At 43.7% G+C, this 12,298-nt stretch overlaps 1 protein-coding gene across 1 annotated transcript; it reads left to right on the top strand.

Annotated features, from left to right (window-relative positions):
- The first annotated feature begins 3,827 nt into the window (after positions 1–3,827).
- LOC147448181 (uncharacterized) lies at positions 3,828–6,263 on the top strand. The gene has a single exon (XM_086524510.1). It carries the CDS (start codon positions 3,906–3,908, stop codon positions 6,216–6,218), a length of 2,313 nt encoding a protein of 770 aa, XP_086380636.1. The 5' UTR covers positions 3,828–3,905; the 3' UTR covers positions 6,219–6,263.
- Positions 6,264–12,298: the final 6,035 nt, after the last annotated feature.

The raw sequence follows: 12,298 nt of genomic DNA, 5'->3' as shown, positions 1-12,298 counted from the left end.
ATAATAAACCTTGTATTTGTCTGGGGACCTTGGTTTTTGAACATGTATATGTTCATTTGTGGGTAATGTAAGTAAATAACTAAAACATATACACACACACAAACACACACTTACTTGGTCACTATACCTGGCTATGAATGTTTGATCCTGACACAGATACACACACACACACACACACACACACACACACACACACACACACACACACACACACACACACACACACACACACACACACACACACACACACACACACACACACACACACACGAGCCTGATTCACCTCTGCTAAGCTAGGACTCACTTGGTGGCTAATGTTAAACTTTTTTCCTGGCTTGACCTATTGACCTGACTTAATGGCTTATCTAGACATGACTGCCTAGATGGAGATGATGAGTATATTGTCGTTTAGGATTAACATAACCAGTTTGGAGGTTAGTCATACAATTGTTATTGGACTTTCTTGTGCCAATCTTATTGGTTCTGAAGTTTTTAATTGAAAAGGATGATCATTACCTACTTATGCTAGATATAATCTTGTTAATGATTATACGACCTTATGGGGGATTACTTTGATTCTCTATTTGGTGCGCGTGTGCGTGATCGCGCGCACACAGACATAGTGGTCACTTTTACCTTATGATTGCTCGCTTGATAAATTTCTTGCTATGGGATACCTAATAAAATTTCCTCTGCATTTAACTTGGGTTTGTTGGTCTACTACAAAAAAGTCCACACACTCACACTCACACTCTGAGTGCACTAATTCTCTGGAATATGGGCTTAATTTTTGATATATTTTTAGGGCTAAAATCCTCAAAAACTTATAATTGGTAATGCTTCTTTATGGTGTGACCTCATTCCCTAATTGGATATACCTTTTGTTGGTGGGACCTCTCCCCTAGGCAATTGATACTTGTGCCCTCCACCTATTGGGCCTTATGATTCACACATCCTCTAGTCTAGAGTGGTATTTACTGTCACCTCTTCCCACCGCCATTTTTTTTAATACAATCAAGGCTTTGACTGCAGCTCCCTTCTGCCTGCCTGCCGAATCTGCAATCGTAACATCCTCCCCCCCCCCCTCTCATCCGCATGCACACATGCTCCTTCTTTCTCTGTGTTCCCCTTTGTCTTTTTGAATCTAGGACTTTGTTGCAGTACTGCAAAATATCTAGTGCTCTAGCCCTTGCAATCGTGGATTACTTTGGGTCATATCACTAGCAAGGATGAATGCTTTGCAAGCTTCGAGAATGGTAGAAGTAACTTCACTAGCTGACTTGGTGCTTATTTAACCAGGTGAGGGGTGTTTTACTCCCTCATTTAGCCGTGATTTTCTATTTGGTTTTAAAATAATTGAGATAGAAAGTGAAAGTCACCGTGGGCGTTTTTGGTGGATTATAATCTACAGTATGGAAGTTTTCAAGCAACCTACTGCGTCTCAATTTTTTGCCTTACTACTTGTCGTTAGTCACTAAGCATAAAATATGGTTAATTTTAAAAAGGGGGATGACCTGGTGGCGGTCATAATTATCTTCTTATACTATTGGTAATGTTATCTTTGAGAGATAATCTCCCCATATATATATATACAAAAATACTGGTTATCTTTGGTACAAGTAATGCTGCTCTGAATTAGTTTCCTTGATGCACTGTTTGGTTCATTAAACTGTTGTAGGCACCCCTTTCATTTGGGCAGGTTTAATTAGCATTCTACTACTGCATGATTTACTGACGTAAGTATTTTTCTGCTAGTACATTGGAATTTACAATCATATTTGTTGGTTTTTTGAAGCATAATTTTGGTTGGTTCTGCATCTAATGCCTTTACCTCTCGAAAATGATGGCTATTACTCCCCGTTTATTATTATCTGGCTAGTTGGCTATTGGCAGCCATGCTCAATTTTCATCATTGTGATATATTTAAAAAAGAAAGCTATTGGTGACCTCTTGTGGAAATGGCGTGTGACCAAAATCACTAATATAAGCTCTTGTTTATTAACATGTTTGACCTTCCTAGTACCTACCTCTCATTGCCGTGATTAATAAGTACTACTTTGTTATTGATAATCAAAGGTAGTTATAAACCCACTTTTTGATACTTGACTGGCTCAGTTTGACCTTCCTAGTACCTACCTCTCATTGCCGTGATTAATAAGTACTACTTTGTTATTGATAATCAAAGGTAGTTATAAACCCACTTTTTGATACTTGACTGGCTCAGTGTTGGTTATTAAAGCCCATATGCTTTGATTGTCCAAGTAAATGTATGTAGATTATTGAAACATCTGATGTAAATATTGTTTGATTTATACATGGTGCTTGATGTAGTTATTTTTTGCACTCTCAAAATATTGTATCACCATTTTTGGTCTTGCAAGGTCTTTAGCATGATGGTTTGACCGTCAAAGGGGATTCTTGGTCCTCCCTCTTTGCCTACTAAGATCATAGCTTACCTACTTAACTATTATGTCATCTTTCAATATCTTGAGCATTGTTATAAAAGTTTATGAAATTTTATTTCAAAACCTGGTGCCAACCATTCTTGGGCTTAGCAAAGCAGTGGGCTCAACAATTTGGGTAAAATGAACTAAATTTTATAAATTGTGAGCTTAATTTGGTTACTTGGATTGAATATTTTTCAAACCACTTGCATAGAAAAGGGTAATGGCCTTTCGATGCCTTTATGAATTTAAAAAAAAGGGTTTGGATTTACTTTTTAAGATCAAGAAGACATCTTTTTAATGTGTTTAACTTGAATACTTCACACTTCACTGGATAAATTTCAAAAAAATGAAATTAAAAAGCGATAACAAAGAAAAGAGACTTTAAATCAATTACATTTGACACTTGGATCAGAAGGGGTAATGGCCTTTTGATCATAGTAAAACTATCTAGAAGACTAAGTCTTTAGGTTTTAACCACCTACTTCTGCATGAATAATGGCCTTTTGATACTTTGCACTATTCGATACTCTAAATTTATTTTATAATGGATAGTATGGTTAAGTTAAATTTTTTTAAAGTAAGACATTGATAAAAACTGATAGGTTTGTTAACACGTGTAATACGTATTCAAAGCTAACGAATCTGTTGTTTTGTTTATATGGATGCAAGTGAGAATACTATTTTTACTTAAAAAATATTTTGGCTTAACCGTTAGCCGACTTTGAAGATCCCTGTTGATTCAACTTGGATGACCTTCACAGCTCTATTTTATTTGTATAAGATCATCAAAATGATGTCTCATTCTTATTAAATATACAAAAATGAATCTAAGATTAAAATCATTGGAATGATGTCTCATCCTTGTTAAGTTTTACAAAAATGAATTCAATACTGAGTCATTATTTGTACAAATCTTTGTTTAGTTATCTAAGACCATTTGTTTTTTAACTTACTTATGTACCTTTGTGTATATGTATTAAGTTTAATACAGCAACACACACATACACCACACACACACATATACGTTTTACCTTTTTTCCCCTCCCTAATGTGTACAGACTCGTCACTTACAAGCTTAAAATGAGCACTTTGAGTAATTTTTTTGATAAGAGATATTGGAAAAAACTTCCCCAATCTTCCTGCGTATGTTATTTAAAATTTTTCGTAAAATAAATCAGTGATCTAATTGTTGCAAGGAAATGAGCGTAGACTCCTAGAGGACAAAAAATACGTCGATTTGACATTTGGACCGGGTCAAGAGCTGCACGAGATTTTGCTTAGATGGTACAATGCGCCCGTTGATGAGCAAACGATGACTCTTCGCGGATTTAGGCTTGATCCTGCAGGCGATGCAAGACGGTGATCCGCGATCCGACATAATTAGCCCACAAATGAGATGAGCAGGGCTCCTAAGAGTCGACTTCATGTCGACAAGCACAGTTCTCTGTAGAGGCGGCCATGGTGCTGGACATTCGAAAGGAATTGAGGGAAAGGAAGGCAGGCCACCCGATCACGGCATCTATCGGAACCGCGAGAAGCAGAAACGCAGATTTGTATCTGAAAGCTGATCGACGGGCGGAGATCATTATTGGTGATGAGGCAGAGAGCATTGCAGGTCCCTGCAGCCCCCCCACGCCCGTTTATTCCCGCAAGCTCGATCATCTGCAGCCATTATATGAACCTGCATGTGAGAAGCCAAGGCCTCCTCAGCCGCGGCCCCTCCGGATTCCCTGCTCCGCCTGCACGTTTGTTCCTGCCCCCCACACCCACCACAACCTTCAGCACAATATCGACCTCGCGCTCGGCCAGCTTTCCCAGATACACGCAGGGGGCATGCGGGCTCGTTCGCATCGAGCGAAAATGAATTCCGGCAAACAGAGGCACAAAGCCGCCAGTTCCCATGCGCCTACAGACGACGTCGTTGAGCCCGGCGCAGAGGAATCCGTTGAGATTGAGGAGCCTGGAGTAGAAGACATAGCCGGCGGCCATGGAGGTTGTCACAGCCTGCAGGAGAAGACGCCATCTTTATCTACCCATCACTTTAATGCTTCTTTCGGTTCATCCATTGAGCCCATCAGGGTGGCCTGCAGTGCTTGCACTTCCAGCTTGATGGCGCCTTTCTCTTACGGACAGCACCCGCGTTGTGATCGTATTACGCCTCTGGCCAAACCAAAGTTTCTGAGAAAAAAACAGGATAAACGTCAGCTTGCAGATTCCATAGTTTTCTCTAGTCCGAGCGCTGTAGAAGATATAGCCAATACAGCGTGCGGCAGGTCTGAGGCACTGAAAAATAATGATCGACAGGATCTTGTAGAGCCATTGACGACGTCGGATATGGAAAGCAGCCGGGGCTGGTACGTAAGGCCGGAGCAGGACACTTATATTATTCGAAAGTCCATCCCAGCAGCTTCAGATTATGCAAAGGCGACGATAGAGGAGTATATAAGCCATAGCAACTTGGAGGACGTGGTGGAGGCAGTAGAAGGCGCCAATCAGCATGAAAGCTTGGAACTGACCTATCAGTCCACCCGGGATCGTGAGGAAATAAGGCAGCAATTTAGGCCGGCCGACTCGGTGAAGCATCGGAGCGAGCGGAATGACATTGTAGCCGCAGCAGGCCACAATTGCTTTGTGAAGCGCGTGGAAAGAGCATGCGCCAGTGCTGCTAGATCGGCGAGTGCTGGTTCCAAAGGCCGAGCTCCATCATCTCCTGCAGCTAGGTGGCCCCGACAACATGATAACTCCAGGCATATGTTTTATGCAGACTACCGGCGGCCGACTTCTCCCAGCACAAACCGCCTCAACCGACGACGACGCCCTTCTTCCGCCGATCGGGATCCCACCCTAGGGAGTTGCAACAGGGACAAGGACGCTGCCTCGGCGCCTGCCTCTCCAATGAATGAGGCAGAAGACCGTACTGCATTTGCTCACACTCCTCATCGTACCATGCAATTTGGCGAGGCCCCCACAGTAGCGGGTCATGATGCTGCCGAGAACATAGTTCAAGCTTTGGCCGTCTCCCACGACGATGCTTCTATCTCCTGCATGCAAGACCACACTATTTTTCGAAAGGAGCTGCAGAGACGTCATTATCCACCGTACAGGCCTCAAAAAAAGAAGCTGATTGTTAATAGATCAATGAAGGCGAATGGCAGCAAATATGCCCGCCACGTTTCGGTGGCAGGTACTGGTGATGTTGACAACGAATTAGTAGCGGCCAGATCAGTCGGTGGACAAGCAAAACAGCCCCTAGAAGGCCACGGTTCTGATCAGGAGACGATGTCCACGCCGAGTGGAAGAGGGCGATCAGACAAGGGAAACAATGACTTGTATTACTCGAGCAAGCAGGGTGCTGTAAGAGACCGGGGGAGTTTATCGAGATCGACGGCCGGCGGTGGGCGCGTGCCAGGTATCAGTGAAAGCTCCAAGGAGGGGCGCACTGCAGCGCCTGCAGGTGCGGGTGCTGATGATATTGGTGGTGGGCATATTGAGGAGGTGGCGAGAGTCGGCGCATGCAGCATGAGCAGCAGTCCAAGGAACAGTAGTGATAGTAAGATGCAGCAGCAACAGCAAGAGCTGAAGCTGAGCGTGGAGGTGTTTCCCAGTCCGTCGGCGTCGAAAGGTTTTGGCCTCAAGATAACGCAGCATTTCCCCAAGGCTCCCGTGCAGGTGGAGTACGTCAACAGCCTCGGCCTCTCGCCTCGCTCCTTCCAGACTCTTCACTGCCAGCGCTGTATAACCTCCTCCTCCTCTTCCACCACGCCCGGTTGACTCTCATGGCTTCCCGTGTTTATAATCTATAGCAGGTTTTGTACATACTCGGAAATATGCTGCAGCCCTTCCCTTTGTGTGGCCACAAATTAGGGATTCAACTATTTGGTAACGTTGGGGTATATAGCTTCATTCATCTCTACCCAAAAAATTATTTATCCAATTAATTAAATCATTTCATGATGCAAGCGATTTTGTGAATTTTGTAAAAGTAACTTATGATTATAATAAATGTGGACTTCTTTTCCACCTACCTTTCCCTAATTCCCACATGGACCCCTTTTACTTATGCAAGTCTCAACATGTGTTTATTCCCACCTACCTATAATTCCCATGTGATGGATAATCCTCACTCTTTCAACTTGTATATAAATCCCATTAGCTGTCCTCATTTGTAACAAGGTCTTTACTCTCCATTCAAGTGCAATCTATTCTCATTGCTCTATTTCTATCTTGCACTCTCTTATGTCTTGACATTAGCATATTAATTAATAGTGATATTAATCACATTTAAGTTAATCTCTAAGTTCTCACATGATATCAGAGCGATAGAGCTTAAGATTAATTTTTTAATTAGCGCTAAGAAGATTCCATCTCTCTAGCCCACACTCGAAGCCTCACTCTCCATTCTTTTCAAGGAATCCGGAACCTCGAAAGATGGCCGAGTTAGCTTCTTCATCTTCCGCATCCACCTACAAGCCCCGTTACATTATCGACAAGCTTAACGGCACTAACTACCAAGTGTGGAAGATTCGGATGGAACTCTACCTCACGCAGCTGCAACTTTGGGACGTCACGTCAGGAGTCGAAGAGCAACCTGACCACCCCGAAGACTTCGAAGTCAAAGATTCAACATACTTCATCGACACCTATAATACTTGACATAGTAGAAACAATAGTGCCAAGATGGAGCTCATTCTCCATTGCCAAGATCGGCAAGTCTAAATGGTGAAAAAGCTAACTAGTGCTAGCGCCATTTGGAAGTTCTTTGAGAAGAACTACGAGCACACTGACCTCGTCTACCAAGTTTCCCTGATCAAGAAATTGGTAAACACTACCATGCAAGAGGGTCAGTCATCCTCCAAGTTTTTGGAGACGTGGCAAATACTTCTAGATGAAGTACTTATCTCAGGGCTTGCCATCCCTGAAGAGCTTCAAAGTATGATCTATTGGCTTCTCTACCTGCATCATGGAGAGCCTTTATCACTACACAAACCACCACGGCTAACTTGCAGCTACAAAATCTTGTAGCCAAGATCCATCAGGAGGAAACGCTTCGCGACCACACTAGCAGCTCGCAGAAGTCCACGGCACTTGTCACTATGACAAGAAACTCACGCCCTTACAACGGCAAGAAGCCTCAACATTCGGGCCCTCTTCGACAACACAATAATTTTGGAAGAAAGTCACAATTTCAAAGCCACCACAATCACCAAAATTCAAAGCAATGCGCCAACTGTCATCGCTTTGGACACCTCACAAAGGACTGTCGGCAACCACGCAATCAAGGTAATCGTCCTATCTCTCACCCTAACCTATATCCTTCTTACCCTCAAGGGGGGACACGCCATGGCCAACCATCTCCTTTTATTTATGGTCAAGCTCATTATGCTGACATATCTACTTATGATAGCCTATCTTATCCTTTGCAACTATATGCCACCACTATAGCTACTTCATATCCCAATATCTGGCTACTTGATACGGGCGCCACCCATCATATGAAATATCACCTACACTGGCTATCCAACATCACTTATCTAGAATACCCTCTAGAAGTATGACTCGGTGATAACAGCATCCAGCTCGCCAAAGCCTATGGAGATGCTGTCATTAACCTACCTAATGGCCTACACACCACTATTTCTCACGTATATTATGTCCCTGTTCTCAAGAAAAATCTCATCTCTGTCAGCGAGCTAACCGACAACGGCATCATCATCAAATTCGTGCGAGAAGGCTGCCACATTTCGGCACTAAACAAAGATGGTCAGTACGTCACACTTTTGGTCCCCAAAACTGGGCGTCTTTATCCATTGGGTGACTCATCGCCTGCACATGCATCTGCATCATCCATAAAAACACAAGAAAACACACTCAAATGGCATTATAGACTAGGACATATTTCTCAACATGTTTTGCACCAACTCACTCATCGCCAACTTGCACTAGGTCTTCCCAAGCACCTCACTCAGGTCACACTTTGTGAGGGCTGCATTCTTGCTAAAGCACATCATGTCCCATTCCCCACTTCATCATCACGAGCCACTGCACCTCTCGACCTCATCCACTCTGATGTTTGTGGCCCATTGCCCGTCAACTCCCTCACTGGCAATAAGTATATGCTTACTTTTATAGATGCTTTCTCAAAATACACAACTACTCACTACATGGCCGAGAAATCCTCAACCTTCTCTCATTTTGGCACCTTCAAGGCATTAGTTGAGACTAAACATGGCTGTCACATTAAAACTCTCCACACAGATCATGGTGGGGAATACACTTCTCATGCATTCAAAGATCTATGTCTTTTTGCTGCTATTCGACATGAATTCTCCATCATTGACCACCCACAACAAAACGATCGTGCCGAGTGCAAGAATCGCATACTATTTGAAGCTGCTCGTGCCATGCTTCTTCAATCTAGCCTCCCAGACACCTATTGGGAAGAAGCTACCGCCACTGCATGCTACATTCAAAACCGCATTCCATCCACCCGCAATCCTACTACTACACCCTACACCCTCTGGCACGGTCACCCACCTCATCTTGGCTACCTTCGCATCTTTGGAAGCATTGCATACCCACTTGTGACACAACCTTTATCAAAACTATCACCACGTGCTCAACACACAACTTTGGTCGGCTATGGTGATCGCTTTGGCATCAAGGCATACCGCCTCTATATCCCAGACCATCACAAGTTTATCTTTGCCCGCACCGTCATCTTTGATGAAGAATTCATCATCTCAGGCAAATCTTCTCATCAATCTTTGTTGACGGCCTCATCCATACACACACCCACGCAAATTTCCCACCCTTCTAGGCACAACCTTGAGCCTCCCTTAACCATCCAAAGGCCTTTCCTCATCGCCCATCCACCTCCTCGTGTCTCGCATTCTCATGCATAGCCAATCGGCAAGACTCCTGCACCACCTCTTGCACCCATCTCCTCACAGTTGACACCATCACCAACACCGTCCGTCCCGACTACCGCTACTTCCATCACACCGCAGACACTCGGTGCTCCACCTCGTGAGCTCCCATCACCTTCGCTACCGGTCTCACCTTTTTTCCGCAACTCCCACGAAACCTTGCCAGTTACTCCCATCCCAGAAGATGTCGACGAATTCGAGCCTCATAGCTCTACTTCTGCCACCTTGCCATCGCAACACACTTCGGCTATACACTTGGACCAAGCCGCCTCTAGCTCACATGGCCGCACCCGCTCTCTTCGCGAGATCTATGAAGCCACCAGTTTCTCTGCTGTCCTCAGTGATGAAATGATTCTTGAACATCAACCAGAGCCTCTTGAAGATGCCCTTCCCCTCTCTGTTCTCGATGCCCTCGCTTCTAGCGAGAGCAAGGAGTGGCATGCTGCTATATTGGATGAACTCCAAGCCCTCAAAGAAGCTAACACTTGGGAGCTTGTGCCACCTCCTAAGAATCATAACATTGTCTCTTGCAAATGACTATTAAAGAAGAAATACCACCCCAACGGCTCAGTTGATCACTACAAGGCACACCTTGTCGCTTGCGGCTTCACTCAACAACAAGGTGTGGATTACTTTGACACCTATTCGCCAGTACTGGGTATGACTGCATTTCGGCTTATTATTGCACTTGTTGCTAAGTTTAATCTTCTTTTACATCATCTTGATATAAAAACTGCCTTCTTACATGGCTTGCTCCAAGAGCTCATCTATATGCTACAACCTCCTTATTTTGAAGACCCTGACCACCCTGATTATGTATGTAAATTGCATAAGCCCATTTATGGCTTAAAACAATCTGCACGAGAGTGGTATATCTGCATGTACCACTACTTGCTCAAATGTGGCTGGGAACGTCTTATGGCAGACTACAATATCTACATATGGCAGACCTCTAAAGGCATGGCTATCTTAGGCCTCTTTGTGGATGACATTCCTCTTCTTGGAACATCAGAGTACATGTTGCTACAAGCAATTGATTGCATCTCTCATGAATTCCCAGTAACCAACAAAGGACCTATGACTTATTTTCTCGGCATTGAAGTCATAAGAGATCCAGCAGGTAAATTTATCCAATTATCCCAATCCAAATACATTGAAGAACTCCTCCTCTTCTATGGTATGTCTGCTTCAACCCCTGAGTTTACCCCTTTGCCTGTTAAGCACAAGCTTGCTCCTGAATTTCATGATTACACTCACACTGATGCGCTCTACTACCCATCCTTTCATCATTTCCCAAAATTTTGCGGACAATTACGTCATCTTATCTCTTGCACCCGTTTCGATCTTTCCTACATAGGACATATCCTCTCTCGCTCTATGTCAAAGCCTTGTAAAGTGCACAAGCAAGCTGCAAAGCGCACCCTTCGCTACTTATGCACCACCCAACACTATGCCCTCACTTACTATTACGACCCCTCTAGCCCCATCTCAATTTCAGGATATGTTGATGCCAACTGGGCTGGCGACGACCCTCGATGTTTTTCTACAGGGGGCTATGTATTCACTTTGGTTGGTGGTCCTATCTCTTGGCAAACCAAATGACAATGTTCTATTGCAAGTTCTTCTACTGAAGCAGAATACGTTGCTGCTGCTCTTGCCTCCCGCGAGGCTCTTTGGATCTTTGAATTGATCAACGAATTGAAGCTACCCTTCAATATCTTGACTGATCCAATCACTCTTTTTTGTGATAATCAGTCTACCATCGCACTTACAGAATCACCTTCCTTCTCATCCAAGCTCAAACACATTAAGATAAGCTTCCATCTCTTGAAAGAATTAGTCGCAAATGGCTTCATCAAGCTAGTGTATGTTCCATCTGCAAAAAATTGGGCAGACTTTCTCACCAAGTCTGTGCCCGCCACTAAACAAACAGCTTCATCATGTAATTTGAGTTTGATCCCTACTGGATGAACTTCTCATTGAGGGGGGATAGCATGTATCTACGACATGGCTACTTCACAAAGCTCTTTTGGTCATCAATCTCAATGTGCTACAACGAAAAGTCCACCCTTAAGGGGGGATGTAAAAGTACCTTATGATTATAATAAGTGTGGACTTCCTTTCCACCTACCTCTATTCCCTAATTCCCACATGGACCCCTTTTACCTATGCAAGTCTCAACATGTGTCTATTCCCACCTACCTATAATTCCCATGTGATGGAGAATCCTCACTCCCTCAACTTGTATATAAATCCCATTAGCTGCCCTCATTTGTAACAAGGTCTTCACTCTCCATTCAAGTGCAATCTATTGTCATTGCTCTATATCTATCTTCCACTCTCTTATGTCTTGACATTAGCATATTAATTAATAGTTATATTAATCACATTTAAGTTAATCTCTAAGTTCTCACAAATTTATGACTTGTTTTCTTTCCATGTTCACTTGAAAGTTTCCTTCATTCGTTACCTATCTTCATTCATTTTGCGCAATGGGGAGTAGGTTCTTGTTTTGTTCGTATTTTTCAAGGTTTCCTAAAATTGCTTTTGCTGCTACTACTACTACTACTAACTACTACTACTACTACTACTACTACTACTACTGGGTCGTTTCTCTTTTTACTAGGTAGATACTTCGCAGATTCTTCCACCCGAAGAAGTACAACCTCGTGACACGAAGCGAAACTACGAATGAATTGATCTCTACCGGCCCCGACCAGAAGCAAGAAGCATAGGCTAACCGTCCCACCATCTGCAACTTGCTGCTTGACGCTTAACGCCGCCAACCAAAAAAAAAAGTCTCCTTCCGTGGCACTCTTGGTTTCGCTACATCCTTTGTACTCTTCCGTCGTCTGCTCGCGGAGGCACGGATCGAGTTCGTCTTGCAGACCATAAGAGCACCTGTGGCTTTGTTTGCTACCGCCT

This window comes from Adiantum capillus-veneris, chromosome 11 (genome assembly GCF_014529385.1).
Source record: "Adiantum capillus-veneris isolate H3 chromosome 11, ASM1452938v2, whole genome shotgun sequence".
Taxonomy (NCBI): Eukaryota; Viridiplantae; Streptophyta; class Polypodiopsida; order Polypodiales; family Pteridaceae; genus Adiantum; species Adiantum capillus-veneris.
This window is presented reverse-complemented; position numbering and strand designations above follow the sequence as displayed.

Excerpts from the sequence above, each read along its gene's own strand:
- LOC147448181 (XM_086524510.1), top strand. The coding sequence starts at position 3,906 with ATGGTGCTGGACATTCGAAAGGAATTGAGGGAAAGGAAGGCAGGCCAC.